General features: G+C 47.3%; 4 protein-coding genes across 4 annotated transcripts; 3 read left to right on the top strand and 1 right to left on the bottom strand.

Annotated features, from left to right (window-relative positions):
- Positions 1 to 2,670: 2,670 nt before the first annotated feature.
- On the top strand, positions 2,671 to 4,425 carry PtA15_15A361 (uncharacterized protein; the record flags this gene model as incomplete). The annotated part of the gene is made up of 4 exons (XM_053163560.1): positions 2,671 to 2,919; positions 2,989 to 3,034; positions 3,191 to 3,344; positions 3,438 to 4,425. 4 exons carry the CDS (start codon positions 2,671 to 2,673, stop codon positions 4,423 to 4,425), a joined length of 1,437 nt encoding a protein of 478 aa, XP_053027523.1.
- An 8,256-nt stretch (positions 4,426 to 12,681) lies between these two features.
- On the bottom strand, positions 12,682 to 12,966 carry PtA15_15A360 (uncharacterized protein; the record flags this gene model as incomplete). The annotated part of the gene is made up of 1 exon (XM_053163559.1): positions 12,682 to 12,966. One exon carries the CDS (start codon positions 12,964 to 12,966, stop codon positions 12,682 to 12,684), a length of 285 nt encoding a protein of 94 aa, XP_053027522.1.
- A 2,028-nt stretch (positions 12,967 to 14,994) lies between these two features.
- Positions 14,995 to 15,510, top strand: PtA15_15A359 (uncharacterized protein; the record flags this gene model as incomplete). Its single annotated transcript, XM_053163557.1, has 1 exon — positions 14,995 to 15,510. The coding sequence occupies one exon, from the start codon at positions 14,995 to 14,997 to the stop codon at positions 15,508 to 15,510; it is 516 nt and encodes a 171-aa protein (XP_053027521.1).
- Positions 15,511 to 15,679: 169 nt separating this feature from the next.
- Positions 15,680 to 16,108, top strand: PtA15_15A358 (uncharacterized protein; the record flags this gene model as incomplete). The annotated part of the gene is made up of 2 exons (XM_053163556.1): positions 15,680 to 15,714; positions 15,808 to 16,108. 2 exons carry the CDS (start codon positions 15,680 to 15,682, stop codon positions 16,106 to 16,108), a joined length of 336 nt encoding a protein of 111 aa, XP_053027520.1.
- Positions 16,109 to 18,438: the final 2,330 nt, after the last annotated feature.

Here is an 18,438-nt window from a genome sequence, read left to right as displayed (position 1 = left end):
AGTTTTCTCATTAATCCTCATTAATAATGATTTTTGTAAAAGTATGACTTTTCAGTGTTTCATGAGGACTTGTTTTGATGTGTGTGGGTTGCTTGAAACATTATTTTTAGTTTAAAAATCAGTTCAACCTTAGATTTTAGAAAATAAGTATAAAGTCACAAGTTTATGTACTCCTTCTGAGTTTGGGTTGGATGAACAGGAAGATGCAGCTCTTTCAGAACCCCTGAACAAACATCCTCAAAGTTTCAAGGAGACTGTGAGATTGCACGGTGAAGTTTTCTCCCACCAAAAGGGTGGAACCTCATCAACCCAGTTTGCTGTGCTAAGGCACAAGTCTCCACTGCGGGGAGTTTGCTTTGTGGACTGAACAGCCATGCTTTGCTGGCTGGTGCCCCCCACAGCAATTTGTGTTAAGTTTGGAAACAGCCACACATTTATTATTTTTTTATTAGTGTCACACTCATCCCCAGAAGTATTATTCAGGAAGGCACCTCTCATATCAGCATCCTTGGCATAGCTTACATGAGTACTAGTGTATTTAACCATTTCCCTTCCAATCTCTATTCACCACTTTGAGTAGTTCCGCACCACCTCAAAGCGGAACCTCTTTAGTTTTGACGGTTCCACATCCAAAATGGTGTGTGAGATTTACCTGACCCCAGATGAAGAAACTTGACCCTCAAGATTGATTATCATCACCCAACTGAAAGAAACCTACAAAATCATCCTTTGCATGCCGTGGATTCACAGACACATACAAAGCATTTTGAACACCCAAACATTATAATTGAACCCTTCCATAATTGCAACTGCTGTGGTAATTTTGTCAATTCCAAAAAAACACCCTAAGGAAAGGCAGGGCAAATGAGGAAATATGACAAGGGGGGGTGTGCTATTGCCATGTTACCACCCGGAAATGTGAATCCAACAACATTCCCCCCACCACATTCTCCAAAATGGCTGGCAATCTTGTTTATCCTGTAGATAGTACTCCACACCCCAACTGAAAACCCAATGATGGCATTGCTACTGCTATGGTGGTATTTTCCACTCTGAAAAATTCCCAACAGGAAAGCTAGGAAAAGTGATGAGGGATTGCATTTTATAGAAACACTAGAGGGCAAGGCGGCTTTGCTGCTGCACTCTCAAGGGATATAGTGTTGCAGCCCATTGCAGATTATGGTACCACAAATAAACCAAAGGTGTAGGTTTTTCAAAATTAAGGAATTAACTCTGACTGCAGATTAAAAGAGATCCCCATGAAGAGAGCATGAATCATGAGGCCAAGAGCAATATTACCTTTTTTTCAGCATGCATATCTTTTGGATACCAAGCATCACCATGAAAAAATTGATGTGAATAGGTTTCAGGTGACATTCAGTAAGATATGCTGAAATTCCAGCATTATATTAAATTGCTCATAAAAAAGGGGTGATTTCCTTTACAGCTGAGGAGGTATATATGTAAGAGGAAGAAAATCATGAGAGACAGTCATTCTTCCAAACACCAAGCATCTCCATAAAATGATATGGTGTGGTGTAAAGTTGAATGCTAATTACAGATGAAAGATAAATAGAGATAAGAAAGGAACAATTTAGACAATTGTGGTGGGGCCAGGGCCTCCAAATCACAGTTGGCAAGGGCCATGCATAGCTTCACAAAGACCCCTAGGGAACCATGTAAATGCTGAGGTCCTGCTGCAGATCACAGTTGATGCTCGTCCAGAGCTGCTTGAAGAGGGTCCGGAAGGTCTTGATGTCCAACTCCCGGTCATCTTTGGGCACAAATCTTTTATGAAAAGGCCCTGAGACAAGCCGGTCCAGGAGCGGGTGAGCATCAGTGATGGCCAGCGGGAAGCCCCTCCTGTAGGAGGCCGGGTCGAGGGACGCACCTGCGCTGACAAATTGTCCATTCCTCCAGAACAACCCAATCCTCCGCCAGCAACAGCTTTGTCTAGAAGTATGGTCAGTGATGCTGGAATCACACTGGTGGAGAGTTTTGGGGGGAAAAGAAAGACTGACTGATTTCCAACTGGGGAATTTGCGGTGATCAAATTGCGGACGGTCTCATGGCGGCGATCGAACCTGTTGACATTGGTTCTTGTGCCACCGATATCAAGTATGATGACGAGGAAGTTTTTGATGAGCTCAAAGGTGGTGCAGGAATAGCCGATAAAGCCACTGGCGGGGCCGAACAGGACCTAGTGGAGGACGCAGGAGTGCGCCATATCTGTTGGACCGCTGTCCAAGTGCATCAACTCCTCCCGCGTCTTCCGCCGCTGTCCACCTGTTGGTCTTGCTTGGCAATGCATGGAGACTTCTGACAAAGCTGGCAAAGAAGCCTTTGAGACAACGACAGAACTTCGGCGTACGTGGTCAAGAGCATTCGGCACACGACCAGCTTGATCATCGGCATGAATGCAGACGAAAGCAACATGTCCGCAAATCCCAGTTCCTGGACAGCCTGCCAGACTATGATTTGTTTAGGGTTAGGGGTGAAGCCAAGAAGAGTGAGCCAGCCTTCAAGATGGGTGTTTGTCAAGATCAAAATGGACAACTTTTGCTGAATTGCGGCCCAAATTGAGGGATCGCGCGGGGTGCCCTGGACCCCCCGTTCGACGGGCCGTGTTAATTAGGAAGAAAACAGCAAAAGATGTGAAGCCGACAAACCATGCCGTCGCCTCCACCGCACAGTCCAGTCACAACAAAACCAACAACCGCAACAACGTCAGCAGCGACTGCACCGACCGCGGCGATATCTCAGTTTGTTCCTAGACCAACCACCACAACTCAAACCTTCCTGCCAGAATTCTGGAGTCACATCATCCGAAATGCCGAAGAATATCAGTCTGACTTCAAGGATGGTCAACTGCCCCTGGCACGGATCAAGAAGCTAGTCAAATCTGATCCCGATATCAAAGTATGTCCCATCGAACCGTACATGCATTCATCTCTTGCACCATGTCTAACTCTGACCGTATTCTTTCAGATGATCGCCAATGAGGTCACGGTCTTGTTGGATAAAGCATGTGAAAGTGGGTTCTTCTTTTAACCTGCTCTGTATGATTCTTCATGCTAGTCGACGTGTATCAATGTGCCTGTCTGAGAAAACGCTTTTGAAATTTGCACTGAAACTGTCCAGAAGATGATCGCACGCTAACCTTTTGCCTTTTGATTCTGTTCTGAACTAGTTTTTATCAACGAGATCACCGTTCGCGCCTTTTTGGTAGCCAATTCGCTGAATCGAAGAACGGTTAATACATCAGATGTTGCGATGGCCATCAGTCAAAGTGATATGTTTGATTTTTTGATTGATATCGTTCCAACTGAACAACTTCCACCCGAGTGAGCAATAGAAGTTTCATTCCTCGTTTCTCTTTCTGATATGCTTCAGCGGTCGATTAAAGATTTTAATGCATAGTTTATTTTTGAAAAAAGAGGGGATTCAGCAGCCAATTTGCCACCATGTTCGTCGTCCTTCACATCACCCACAACAGCGACTAAAAACCCTACGGCAACTAGAAAAAGACGAGCAACTGTGCCAGAAATTCCAGAGGATGCAAACCAAACGGAACCAATAGTTTCAACCCCACTGCCATCAGTACCTCCACCGTTGCCCCCCAAGAAAAAGTCGAAAAGCAACAGAGTAAATAGAAACTTGTTACCTGAAGAAGTCGCGGTACCAATACCAGATACAGAATTAATCAAGAAGGAGCAATCACCCGAGATTCCTCCTCCAAGACCCCCGAATGGAAGATCACTAGCTATACCAATTCCAGATTCTGAGTCGATCCCTCCAAGAACATCAGACCGAACTTGGGAATTGGCGGTTCCGATCACATCCAATGATCAACAACCTTCAAATCTGCCATCGACTTCCGCAAAGACCTGGGAGATGGCTGTACCGATCTCAGATTCATCATCACATCGGACGAGGTCTCGAAATTGGGAGATGGCAGTTCCGATCCCTAACGATCTGAGTCGACCGTCGCACCCTCCAATCAACAAAGGGAAAAGAAACTGGGACTTGGCTATGCCGATCGTGGATGAAACTCGAGAAGATTCCCGACATACCGGTCTCGCAAAGACGCCGCCAGTCTCAAAAAGAGATTCGCTGCAGTCTCCTGGACTTGTCTATGATGATAATCAGAGCTCATCGAACCATGGGATGGTGGCCAACGATCAAAGAAATTGGGATCTTGCAGTGCCCATCGTCGATCATCAGCCCGGTCCAAGCCGGCAAGAAGGCCAGATGATGCCGGCAATCCCTAATTCAAATCAGTCTGCCGGGCTGGCGACAGTTCCGATAGATCCTGCGCTCTTCGATATGGCACCTTCCGTGAAACTCACTTCAGACTTGATCAATCCACATCTTCTACCTTATCGTGATGACCTTCCAAATATCCCGATCAAACAAGAAGAATAATCCTACCCGTCCTCATTTGTACGCCCGATGCAATTTCCATACTTTTCCGTAAAGCATCGGATGCGATTCAAAAGTGGGCATAGAGAAGTTTGAGAGGAGAATCAATAAGGTTGCTCGTATCTTCGAACTTAATCAGTCCTCCCTTCTGAGTTAGCCTCCGAAGCAGGGACTTCCTGGGACTTCGGAGTGAGCGCCGGATCTTGGTGTGGAAGCTGAGGACCCGCTTCTCACGTTTGGCTGGTGTCCGACCCTGACACCCTATTACTAAGGCCCCGTTTGGAGCCAATATAAATATAGGTGATATAATCACTTGTAAATTCAATAAAAAATACAAAACTCAACATAAAGAATCCAATTTTTTTTGTAGGAAACCTACAGTACTGGTCTCATCAACCATGAAGTCAGATTTAACTGATTCAGCCATTTTCAGCACCATAATACCATTATATTGCTTTGTTTTGGTCAAAAGCAATATAATGGTACTACAGTACTGAATATGGCTGAATCAGTTAAATCTGACTTCATAATTGAAGAGACCAGTATTGTAGGTTGCCTAGAAAAAATATTTGGAGGCTTTATGTTGAATTTTGTAGTTTTCATTGAATTAACCAATGATTATATCACCTATATTTATATTGGCTCCAAACAAAGCCTTAAACATGTGCAATTCTAAATTCAGGATGGATGCATAATATTTATACTGCTATGCTTGATATACAGAAGTTGAAAAAAACCTCCATTTGTTAGAGTGAGCCCAGCAGGGATTCTGCAAGGATGTCCAGTAGCCATCTGGGGTAGCGCTGGAACCCGTACCCGGGCAGCCGGGGCATACCCGCGCAGCATACCCTGCGGGACTTGCTTCGGGACACCTCCTTTAAAAGGTGGACCGTTCCAAACTTAACACAAGTCCCTCCTTGTGCTCGCGGGGCGCGAGTACCCTCCCGCTTGCAGGAGGGACTTGTGCCTAATGTCCGAAATTTGGCTTGAGGCTGCTCAGCCATTTGTCCAAAATTCCCTTCAAACCAACCTATCACCGTATACCCTTCTGATTTCTTCACAGCCTTGAGTACCATTAGAATCAGCTTTCATTTCTACATAATATCATGTATTCAGCACAATACCTACCCCCATCCCCTCGAAGAGAAATTGATGTAAAAAACCCCACTTTAGAGCCTATCCGGCCTGGTGTAGACCAGATAGCGCGTCCGGCCTAAACACATGAAAATAAGGTTGGACATCTCTACCGCAAGCTGCCTGCATGGGATGGCACTCTTTGAGAGACCAGTCATTTTTAAGTTAATACCAAACAAACCCGTGAGAGCATGTCCAACGGCGACCTTTGGATGATCCAATGGCTTGTTCACATTGCTCAAGAAGAGCCCTTTCAAGAATGGCCGCTGAGCGGTCAGTGATGAATGGATTTACTTGAAAAAACTTGTACAAGATAGCTAAGATCAAGGCCTACAAACTGGCACATGAGGCATGGAAATTGAAGCCGAAAGAGGGGAGTAAAAAGAGATGTAATTTCAAAAAACACGATTTTCTCTGTAAAACCCCGTCAGCCTCAGGCCAAGCATGGGAATTTAGTCATAAGCCTCTCCTTCGGAGACGCTTTGCGCCTCCTTGGAGAGGCTTAGTTAAGCTTGGGACCGTTCCCGGCCTGCGGTCCGGGTACAGTCTAGGACCCGTACTTGGACCGCCAGGGCATACCCGCGGGAATGCCAAGCCTACCCTGCGGGAAGGTGAAACATACCCCACGGGGAGGTGAAACGTACCCCGCGGTACAGCAGGGATTGTGAATGGGGAAGAGGCACCCCCAAGGATTGCAAATGGGGAATACATTTTTCTTTACGTGTATGCAATGGAGAAAAAACAAGAGAATGGCAGGAGAGTCAGTCGGAATCAATATCACTGTCATCTTCAACATCCTCTTCACTGATTTTGTCGTTATCGTCGACTTGAGGATGTGAGTTGTGAACACCTGACGATTCAAGCATTTTGTCAAATTTTTGGTACCATTCCTTCACACAAAGGAGGTGCTCAATCGCACCACCGCTGAGACTGTGTCTTTGCGATCCAACAATCGTTTTTGATCAAGAGAAAACACGCTCGGAAGGAGCGCTGGTTGCCAGGATTCCGAGGAAGCATCTGGCCATCAAGGCCAGGGACGGATATAACTTCTGGCGTTGGGACCAGTAATAAAGGATATCGCAGGTGTGGTATTCATTGACTTCGGCTATGTACTGGTTAATCTCTGCCTCCAAGTCGTTGGCAACTGTGGCCTTGCCAAAAATATTGGCCTCAATCGCCGTCAATCGTTTTTTTGTGGTCTTGGCCTTGTCTTGGGAAGGTGTTGATTGGGTTTGGGCAGGAGTTGAAATAGATGAATCCATTCTAGACGGACTTTGATCAAATTTCTTTGCCTTGGTCTTGAAGATTTTCAATGCGGACTCGGGTGTAATTGTAGAGATGGTGTGTACGTCGAAGAATGCACGATTCCTGTCAAAGTAGCTCAGCTTGACGCAAGGATCGAGTATCATTGCACAAATTCCAGCAGGCTTGTTCAAGGCGAGGGTCAGATATTTCAATAATTTTTTGATCATCTCGTCGGCAGCTGGAATGAGCTGAGAAGAGTTGTACATTTGTCGGACACCAAGTATACTTTTGATAAGTGATATGTATATGGGTAGTGCGACCGTTAATGTTGGATATTTTGAGCGACATAGAATTTTTGTCACATCGTTGAGTGGCTCCAAGAATTTGGCCATCTGTTTGACTTTTTGCCACTCAACCTCGCTGAGTGAATACTTGGAGACCTTGGGGTTGGTGCTGCAGTATGTCTGGAAGACTTGCTTCAGCTTAAGAGCTTGCTTCAGCATTAGAAATGTGGAGTTCCAACGGGTGCGAACATCCCTTATGAGAGTTATATCATTAACGGGATGACGGGTTGAAGATTGACTGTTTACAAAGTTGATTGCAACTTGAAAAGCCTCGCGGCGCTGAGGCAAATATCAAGCATAAGTGGCGAGTCCGTGAATACAAGAAATGACAGTTTGAAGATTGATGTCGGCTCCATCCGGTCGATCAACAAGACTGTTGATATCCATCTGGTCAACGGTAATTTCCTTCTCTGTATTGTCATATCTGCAGTCGCCAAAGACCTTAAGGCCATCTTGCGCGGCTAGGTTGATGACATGGGCCATGCAGCCCAAGAGTTGAGTGTCTGCATCAAAAATTCCGACCAGCTTCTGTTCAACTCGCGTCACAAGGGTTGAGTTGTTAGACGCATTGTTGGCCGTAATACAGCAAAGAGCATTGGTAATCTTCATATCGTCTAAACGATCCACAAAGATTTCACCAAAATTGGCACCGGTGTGGCGTCCTAAGAGAGGAGATAATTTTAGAACATCACACCACAAATCTACAGATTTTTTTGAGTACTTGCCATGTACTGTAGGCATCCCAACAAGTACATCCAACACCTTCCAATCGGAGGTGATTCCATGAACAGTGATGGCCATGAAAGCCTTCAAATTGGGGGAGGTCCAAGCGTTGACAGTGTAAGAAAGGTACTTCATGCCACTGAGCATCTTCTGGAGATGGTTCCTATGAGCCAAAAATAGCATGTAAACCTCTTTTGCAATTGTTTTCCGGCCAAACTCCATGTTCAGGGTTGCCGGATTGAGAAGCTTGAGTAGATATCTGAATGATTTCTGCTCGACTATTGAGTAGGGTAGGTCCCCCTCAGCGACTAAATATGTGATGGCCTGCAGTAAGAACGGGCTGAAGGATGTATTGTAAGCAAAAAGGCACTTATGGTTTAGAAAGTCCAAGAACGTACCCGCTGCTCAACACGCTGGCGTTTCAATAAATTGGGAAAAACGGCCTGATTTGGTGGCAGAACATTGTGGATCCTCCTCAGGTGTTCAGTCATTGATTTTGTGCTACCAGTGGGGTCTTGTTGGAGTATTTTATCACAAGTAGATCCGGCCTTCTTCTTGCTTGCAACTTGACACTGGACTCGGTGTTGTTGCAAACTTTTGAAGTGCATCCAGACCCAGCTCTTCTTTGTCGGACTTGTGGATGTGGCTGCACTTGAATCAGGGGGATGAGACTGAGTTGAGCCTCACTGATCAACCGGTTTGACTTGAACATCCATGTCTTCCATCTTCTTCTGGCACAGGCAGGGTATGCTTGCGTAGCGCAGGTCAGCAGGGTATTCCCGTGTCCCGCGAACAGGGTATTCCCGGTCCCGCGGGTCAGCAGGGTATTCCCATTGTCCCGGATGATCCCGCGGGATGGTACCCGCCGGGATTTTGATGGGAGGGAATAAATTTGGCTGGTACCCCGTGGGTTCCAGCGCTAATCTGGGGGGATAAAAAGCTGATTAGTAGATGGCTGCCTGCGCAAGAAGCTAGCCTACAAGGCTGCATCACTCATGTCCCTTTTGGACAAAAAATGGATGTGACATAGTGGATTGAAGGGAAAATGGGGGTTGGTCTGGTCCAAGGCCTGTCAGCTTCCACACCAGAATTTGCCACTTGAGGGCAAGCCTCTCTGTGAGACAGAGACCCTGCAGGGATCTCCTCCAGAGAGGCTGTGTTGAGCTTGTTGTATCTTAGGCATGTTAAAGAGACTTGAGTGCCTGAAATGAATAAAAAGCATATTGTGACAGCTCTGTTTATGAAGCTTAGGGCAAAAACCCGTCAAAATTAGGGGTTTTGGGCCCTAGCACTATAACTGTGCTGATGTAAACACTAGTAATGTAAATTACTAAACTTGCTACGTGGTAAATATGGCCACTACAAGGGTTTTAAACACTCTTTAAAAGATGAGGATTTGTTATGTAATTAATAATATACTAGAGGCCAAAGCGGCTACGCCGCTGCAGGATACAAGATCCTCATTGCCGTATTCCCCTTTTTCTGCAGAATGGTCCTGCCTGAACCCTGTTGAGCCACACTTGCCAAACAGTGATTGTAAGGCCTCTATTATGATCTACCGCACTGCACAAACATAAAACTAAGGCCAAGCCTACCCCTATACCTGGTGCTCCCAAGGTCATCTGTGGTTACTACCAAAGTATCACCTCCTCCACCCCATCCCCCCCCCCCCAATTGATTTGGTTGCACCCCAGCAAGGCAAGGGGAGTGGGTGTTGTGTTTGGGGTGAGGTTCAGTTGCAACCAGAAAAAAGTGTTGTATCATTGCTAATTAGGTTTTGATTTTGTGCACTCTAGTCTCTATATAAATATGGCTACAGTGAATTTTCAGAACTACTTAATTTGTTAAGCAATTATGTGCCAGTGTACCCCCAAAAAAAAAGAAAAGATGAGAAAAACAGTCAATAACTACTTGACTTGTTGTGTGTCAGTGTCTGCCTGACTAAATTATTATACATGTCCCATGTCACTGTTCCCAAAAACAGTTCATCTGAGGTTTTGTGGTCATGTTGCAAATCATGACAGATATAGGCATGCAATGAACTGCCAGGATTACATGACAGGTTGTCATATAGCTATCATGAGAGTGAAAGCTCTATGAACCCCTCTGCACAAGACTGAAAAGCTGCGCTACGCTGCAGAAAGCGGCGATTTTAGCGCAGCGCAGCGGGCGCCGCTAACCCTCCAGCCCAAAAAGCTGAAGCGGTAGCGTCCCCGCGCTGCGCTACCGCTTTCTGCAGCGAAACACCGCTATTTCCTTGGATGAAATAGCGTAAGCGCAGCCAAAAAAGCGGCGCTTTCGCTGCGGGAAAGTGCAGCGATAGCGGTGTGCGCTTTCAACCACTACTGGGGCGCTTTTGCGCGCTGCACCGCTTTTTAGCTGATACTTCTTCCGCACTTTTGGCGCTGCGCAGTTAATTCAGCTCAAAAAGCAAGCGCAATTATCTTGCTTGCGCAGCTAGCTCAGCAACGGTGGAGCGCACCTTCTCAGCTGCCGCTGATGTTTGTTCATCAGGGCGGGCCGGACTTGCGATACAATCAATTGAACGTGCTATCAGCAGCCACTTGTGGTTACGCGGCGGGGTCAAGTTGGGTGGGGTTTTTGAAGATTGTCAGGCTGTTCTGACCGCTGCCGAAAAAAACCCCAAGTTATCTTCTCCGTCCAACATCAAGAAGACTAAACAGCCAAAAAAATCAACCAAGACTCAGGGGGTATAGGTCACTTTTTTAGTTTCTGTTTCTTTTTGAGTATATTTTCTCTCTATCGCGGCAAAAATGCAGTAATATTAGCTATGCTGCACTAATAAAGCGTGAAAAGCGGAAAAGCGCGCAAAGCGAGAACCCAGATTATAAAAGCGGGATTTGCCGCTGCAAATCCCGCTTTTCTAGCAAAGTGCCGCTGCGCTGCGCTACCACGCAGCGGTTTTGCGCTTCTGAGGCGCTTTTGTGGTCCGCTAAAAAAAGAGGAATTTTCCCTCCATTTTCAAAAAGCTGAAGCGTTAGCGGAAAATCACTATAAAAAAGTGCAGCGCAGCGAGCCCATTTCCGCTGCGCTTTGCGCTGCGCTGCACTACTTTTAGTGCAGCGGTTTCAGCCTTGCTCTGCACAGTCACTGTATAAGTGACATGTACCCCATTTTGCTTACCTGTGAAATTACAGGTCCTCTATGTCATTACAGGCAGGTGTAACATGTCCTAGATTCATGAATTATTTTTGCATGCAGTGTGTGCAGCCTCCCTGAAAGCCCCCCCCCCCCCCCCCTTCAGAATGAAAAAACACTCTACTTGACAGGGTGGTACAGTCCTTGGATGATTGTAGATTGATGAATGACAGCACCAGATCACAATTTTGACAAATCAACAGTGAGCACCAACCTCAACAAACATCCCAGATGAAATTGCAGATTAAGAAAACATGGAAGATATGTGGATATGAAAAAAATAGTGAGTCATGATAAGATCAAGAGAGGACTGATCATATTGATAGCTCCAAAGATGAAACCTCCTTGATGGGTAGCATTCTTTTTGGGGTGAGGGTGGCCAACCAGAATCTCATAGACTCTTAGCCACAGCTCAAAGATAGTGATTTGGATAAAGTTGGTCTTGGACTGCTTGATCTTTCTGGTCAGCACATTTTGTTCAACCAGTGAGGAGGATGAGGATGTCAAGGGTACTGATGATTTTTTGTGTAAGGTTTAAAATTCCCATAGGGGCTGTAAGTGGCAGGTGTACATTACAAGGGTCAACAAGGCCATAAATCTATCCAGCAGGTTTGGAATAAAATTGACTTGCATTCATATTCCGAACAAGTGATCAACCTGAAGCAACATACGCTAGTCTATCAGCTTCAAGAGTTCTCTTCTTGGGGAATTGATTAGCCTTAACATGATATTTCACCCTTCAAATTGACTCTTGAAGAACTCTTGGCAAGCCTTCAAGAGAGCTTGAGTGCACTGGAACATTTCCTTGGATTTGGATTTCTTGTTTGGTTCCTTTTGTCGCGCGTTTGGCTGGATTATTGACTTGAGGGTTGGAAGGAGGAGGATCAAGAGAGGCAGGCTGAGGAGGATTTCGATGAAGTGATAAGATCTCATTCGTCGTCTCATTGGGTTTTTTGTGCCCAGTTCATCTGGAGAGGGAGAGGGGGGCTCTTGCAAGCAGGAAGTTGCCGGCAAACGTTGAGCTTGCTGTCCAACTTGCGCGGGACGGAGGGGGTCTTCCCTGCGGCTCTTGGCCTGGTTGATGACGTCAAAATAGAGCAGGGAGATGGGGATGAGCTCGGCGATCTCGGCGAGCCGGCATTGGGTGGGTAGTATTGGGCCGGCTCTGGGAAGCAAGGACAATAATGACGGTTCTGGCTGTGTGGGGCTGGTGTTGTTGAGGACGTGGCTAGGAGAGATTGGCTTGTCAAGGCTGACTGGCGGCAACGGGAGACGGGTGGCAGCGGCTGGCGGAGGGGGCGGACCCCCGGGCGACGGAGAGGACGACGAGGGGCCGGAGATGCTTGCCCTGCTGAGGCGAGGCAAGGAAGTCAATTGCAATTGAGTTGAGCTGTTGGTGGACCAAGCCGACGAGTGCCCGAATGCTCTGCTTCATCTGGCCGAGCCCGGCCTGCAGGAGTGCAAGAGTTTGCATCGTTTATTACAAAGACAAGGCCCTGCAGATGGGATGTGATTCGGACTTGCACGTTGTTGAGGTCCTGCACCAGGAGAGCAGCCTCCATTGCAGTCACAGGTGTGCCATCAATCTGATGCTGTAGTGAGGGCTGGTCACCGAGCCAAATGTTTCGAAAATCTGACGGTAGAGGGCGATTTATCAGTACAAACAAAAGAGGTTTTGGTGAATATTCAACCAGCAGCAGCTCACTTTACCAACCACCAGACCGTCCTTCTGACAAACCAAAGTGCCCTCATCCAGCACGCAATCGTATCCTAGTCCAGCGGTACCTTGGATAACAAGGACATTTCCGATCTGCGAAGTGACCGAGCCAAAAGGACTGATCGACCTTAGTTTGTCGTCGTCCGAAACCCGCATGAAAGGCACCTCGACCACCTCAGGCGGGGGCTCTTTGAGTTCGTTGGCCATGTTTGGCCCCGCCATGGGCGCGTTGGTTTCTCCGCCTTCGTCCTCCGATTCATCTCCAGATTCGCCGGGCCCCGCCACACGTTTCTTGGGCGGAGGATTCTTCTTGGGTTTGGCTACCTGCGGCTTGCCGAGGGGGCTACAAGTGGGACAAAGATGTTAGGCAATAGATTCTGCAGGTGACCCAATAACTCATCAACGCACTTAGACCTTGGCTGAGCCGGTTCCACTTGGGCTGCAGGTACAGTTGACGGTAGCGGTTCTCCTTTCGGACAAGTGGGCGCAGGGGGCACGGTCGTTCTAATTGGTGCATTCAAACTGTTGATGTCAAAAACTGCAGTCATGAAGGCTTGCGGTGATAAGGATTGGACAATCATGAAATTAGCTGATCAATGACTGGAACAAAACTGTGTCAGACTAATTACCTCCTTACCTTGACAACATCAGCCGGGTTTTGAGAGTTACATCCAATTCCTTCACTAAAACAGTAAGATGTTGCTTACTTCGGGCCGGTCCAACCAACGGTACTGACGAGAGCTTTGAACTAAATCAACAAATCGGAGGTCAGGTTGGGTGGTATTGCTTTGGAATTGAATTGAAACAGTAAACCTTGTCCAGTCAGCTGCGACAAACATTGTACATGGGGGTGGCAGTTTACATGGTGATAAAGCTAGTTCCTGAAAACCAGTAGCGCGGCCTGGAAGGGTAGTTGTTGACGCTGCGTGGCTTGGCTGAGGATGAAGCAGTGGCTTGAGGTTGTGCCGAGGCAGCGGCTGAATGAGGGGGGCTGATGGGTACTTAAGGAGGGCTTCAAATTGAGTGTCCCCCCAGGGGATCCGGTTTTGTCCGCCCCCTCCCTGGAAGCCCCCTAGTTGCTTGATTAGGCCCCTCCTTGACAGCTCTTTCACAGAGTCTTTCACAACCGGCCCTTTTTTGCTTGTTGCTCTGGCACAGCTGGAGGGTCATCCATAGGGCCTTTGGGTCTTTGGGGATATTTTCAACTGTTGTGTGTATTGTCCAAATTGTGTGCTTTTCTGTTGTGTTCTTTTTAAATTACAAATACACCAAAACTTAGATCTAGGTTTCCACGTTTGTGTGGATTTAAGAAACTTGGATAATTATTAATTACAGGGAATAAATTTGGCGTAAAAATTAGGTGGTAAGCGCTTAAACTGATTTGATGCTTGACAGAGGCGGTGGTCTTACGGCAACTACTTACAAGGATGAAGCTTTAAACATGCTAATAAGGGATTTTTGATAATTTAAAGGGTTTAATCCAGTGGATTTTGCGTGCTGGGGATGGTTTAAAGGGAAAAGGGGCTACAGTAGTAGCAGAGGAGAATATTCACGGCAAACTTACAGTTTCTGGGCGGTGAATGGTCTGGGGTATCTTTTCCTGAGGGCCAGATAGGCCTCTATTTATAGAGGGGACTTTAGTGAGCGCAATCACTAAGTCCTTTTCTCCCTATGGGGGTATCCTGGGGGGTGGACATGAACAAGGCTTGGCTGTGGGCAATTTAATCCAAGTATATTAAAGCCTCAGGTTTGTAGAAAAAAAATTCAAGGGTTTCCCCTTACAAAAGACCAAAATTACAAAAAAAACAAAATCAAAGGTTTTCCCTTTTTTAATACAACAAGCCAAAAAACTGCGGTTTTGCCTACAAAAAACATGCACACACCAAAAAAACAGTCTACAAGCAAAAAAATACTCGCAACCCACAACCAGCCACCCAGCCAACGCCCATCCCTGTCTAGCAGGGTCAAAAAGCATTGGGAAGAAGACCTCCAGCCCGGAAGCACAGGGGGGTCCACAAATATCCCCCGCCGGACTGCGCAAATGCAACAGCGGACGGGGGTGAGACAACCCTCAAGCTGGAAGTACAGCCCAAGAGTCGCCTGAGGAAATATTTTGGCCTCCAACTCTCTTCCTTTTATAATTGTCTGGCACCCCACCCCCTAACAAATTCAGACCACACCCATCTGCCAACATCCTTGCTACAGGCAACAAACTCTACCTGACCCACGCCATCAACACCACCTTCATGTATGTACATACCGCAAACCAACACCACGCAAAGCAAACTCAATGTAAATACCGTCCAGAGTTGCTTATCCATCAATACCACCAGCTCAGGTGGCTCGCAATGGTTGTGGAAGAAGCTCCTCCGCATCAGCTTGAGATCCACCAACAACAACGACTGCAGCAACAACAGGGATGACGACGACTCCATTGCCGCCAACAAGACGCCCCAGCCAACCGAGCACCACAACCATATCCCACTCCCCTCTCCCTCCTCCAAGTACAACCCCAACCTGCCAGCGATCAACAATGATCCGCATCCCGACAAGCTGCGTGGCGACCAGGGAAGAGGCCCGAACCTGGGCCACCGGCTGTTGATCTATGTCCTTGCTCCCGTCATGCAACGACAGGAAGATGGAGGACCTGAAGCAAAAGGAGCGCTATGCCTCTTGCTCCCCGCTGCTCTTCAGCACCCCAAGCTTGTCCCAGCTGCCTTCGCCAGTGGCCAAGCACCAATTGAGAGCTCCAGCGAGCCCCGCTAACTGACCTTTGACTCCGCCCAACAGCAAGAGCAAAAACAAAAACAACAGACCAAGCTGATCTCATCATTCTGCTTTGACTTAGGCTCCAATTGTGTTGAAGAAAAATGGAGGAAAAAATTCTGCTGATTCCACTGAATCTTCCAATGAGGAAGAGGAAGCTATCAAGCAAATGACCAGTGAAGACACTTACTGGTTTCCAGTCTTGTAAGTCATTTTGCACATCCCAGGCTATCCACTCCTTCCACCCATCCAGCTTATTTCCTGTATATCTATTTACATCTGAAATTCGATGATCAGAGGATCAGGAGCATTATTAGGATTGTATCTTGTGTTCAAGTACCTGAACAAAGACTTCATCAATGCCCTGTTTGCCGGATATTTCTTGCTGGTGGGTTCGGGAGCGCTAGCAACAATGTTGGTGACGATCACCAAGACAAATCTTGGCCCGACGACCTGGGCAAAACAGACAAAATACAAGTTCAGATTGACCCGGAACACAGCGGATGTCTTGTTCAGTCTCCGGTTCACCAACTGGCACATCGGCTTCATTGCCATCTCTGTAATCCTCTCCGCGGTCAAGTGGTACACCAAACAATAGATGCTTTCCAACTTGTTCACTCTCAGCTTTGCCTTCAACGCTATCACGCTATTGAAGCTTGATAGCTTCAAGACTGGTACCGTCTTACTTGCTGGTCTGTTCATGTCAGTCATTTCCCCCTTTTTTTTCTGAGTCAAGCATGCAACTAACTAGATATGATGTTTGGTGGGTCTTTGGATCATCCCATGCTTTCGGTGAAAGCGTCATGGTTAGCGTTGCCAAGAACTTTGGTAAGTTTCACCCTTTTCAAACAAGACTAGCAGTGGGTGCATGGTATTCCCTCAAGCTTGGTGCCGGAAGCGGGAAGTTTTGTGAGTCGCTTAGCTCGCCAATTGATTTGCTGCAATCAGCTGCGGGCTGGATGTATGTATGCTCACTCCTCAAGTGACTCAACCACCCCGCCTTACATCTCCCCACTCGACTCCGGTGCCCATCCCGTGACCCAGCTCTTTTAAATGTTTTTCTCCCAGACGCTGCTATCCTAAAGCTGCACACCCAGTCATCCTCCTCTTTCTCTGCAAAGCTGCAGGGAGTGCTGCCCACTGGCCATCAAAGATTCACTGAATTCTCTCCCATCCCATCAATCCCCATTGGGGGTGGGTCCCAGTGCATCGTAATGTATGTTTGGCAGCCTTTCGTCACACACATAATTTGTTCAGACCGGAGGCGGCCTTCCAGATTTAGAAACTTGCTGATAAGCTGTTGATGGCATTGCCAATCATGCTTCCCTATATTAAGAAGAACAAAAACATTTCAATTTTTTTGTTGTGCTGTGTTGTTTGAAAATGGACCAGATTTCTTTTTGGCTGATTCTTCTTTGTGATTACCAGTAGAGATGGCAATTGGTACCCGGGTACCCGCCGCGTGTCCGGGTACCACCTGCTTTTTTGGCCCAAAACAGATACCCGTACCCGTACTTGGCACCCGCGGCGCGGCGGTACCCGGGTATTTTTGGCGGGTACCGGCAGTACCTGCCAAGTTATTTTTTGTAGGTATTGTATTTAATGAAAAGCTTGCACCTCTTTTGCCTCAACTTGGTATACATAAGAAATACAGTTGTTTTTTCTCCGGGGTTTTATCCTGACATCTGTCAGACAAGGCCAACGCCGGAAATTACCCTCGGAGCCACCATTCTCCAGTAGATGATGTTGGAGTAGAGCCAGTGAAAATCCAAGCTCATATTCAGAACCAGGGAAGTTTGTAGACCCTGGGACCCATCCCTCAGCTTTCCGACTCATCACCCTCTGCTCCAACAGACACCAGGAAAAAAGAATGATCACTTGCCAACAAGTGACATAGCAAAGTAAAAAGGGGCCTTTGTACTTTTTGATGTCACTTGCAGACAAGTGACATAGCAAAGTAAAAAGGGGCCTTTGTACTTTTTGATGTCACTTGCAGACAAGTGATCATTGTTTTTTCCTGGTGAGAGGGGCCAACCAAGAACCCAGCCGCTTTCCGACCTGACAGGGAACATGAAGGCCGTGAGACATCCAAGGCAGAAACACAATGTCAAGTTTTTAAATCCTCTTGCATAAATCCATAAAAAAAGAGCGCCGGGTCCAAGATTAACGGGAAAGACAATATGTACCTGCTCACCAAGAGGAATCCCTCTTGGGCCTCGGCGAGCTGGTATCCGTATACCTGCCGCCAAGAGGGGATTCATCTCGGTGAGCAAGTATACATACCAGCTCGCCAAGAGAGATTCCTCTTGGCGAGCACTGGTATACACAACACCAGTTCGCCAAGAGGGATTCCTCTCGGCGAGCACTGGTATACACACACCAGCTCGCCAAGAGGGATTCCTCTTGGCGAGCACTGGTATACACAACACCAGTTCGCCAAGAGGGATTCCTCTCGGCGAGCACTGGTATACACACACCAGCTCGCCAAGAGGGATTCCTCTTGGCAAGCAGGTATACACGCACCAGCTCGCCAAGAGGGATTCCTCTTGGCAAGCAGGTTACATATACCAGCTCGCCGGTGCCCAAGAGGGATCCCTCTTGGCAAGCAGGTACATTCACTAGCTTGCCCAGAGGGATTTTTCTTGGGGGCTGCGAGCTGGTATATGTATACCTGCTTGCCAAGAGGGATCCCTCTTGGGCACCGGCGAGCTGGTATATGTATATCTGCTCGCCGAGAGGAATCCCTCTCGGCGAGCTGGTGTGTGTATACCTGCTCGCCGAGAGGGATTCCTCCCGGCGAGCTGGTGTGTGAATACCTGCTTGCCAAGAGGAATCCCTCTTGGCGAGCTGGTGTGTGCATACTAGTTTTCCCTCTTGGCAAGCATGTGTACATGTATTTACAAGCTCGCCAAGAGGCTGGGCTGATAT

This window comes from Puccinia triticina, chromosome 15A (genome assembly GCF_026914185.1).
Source record: "Puccinia triticina chromosome 15A, complete sequence".
NCBI lineage: Eukaryota > Fungi > Basidiomycota > Pucciniomycetes > Pucciniales > Pucciniaceae > Puccinia > Puccinia triticina.
This window is presented reverse-complemented; position numbering and strand designations above follow the sequence as displayed.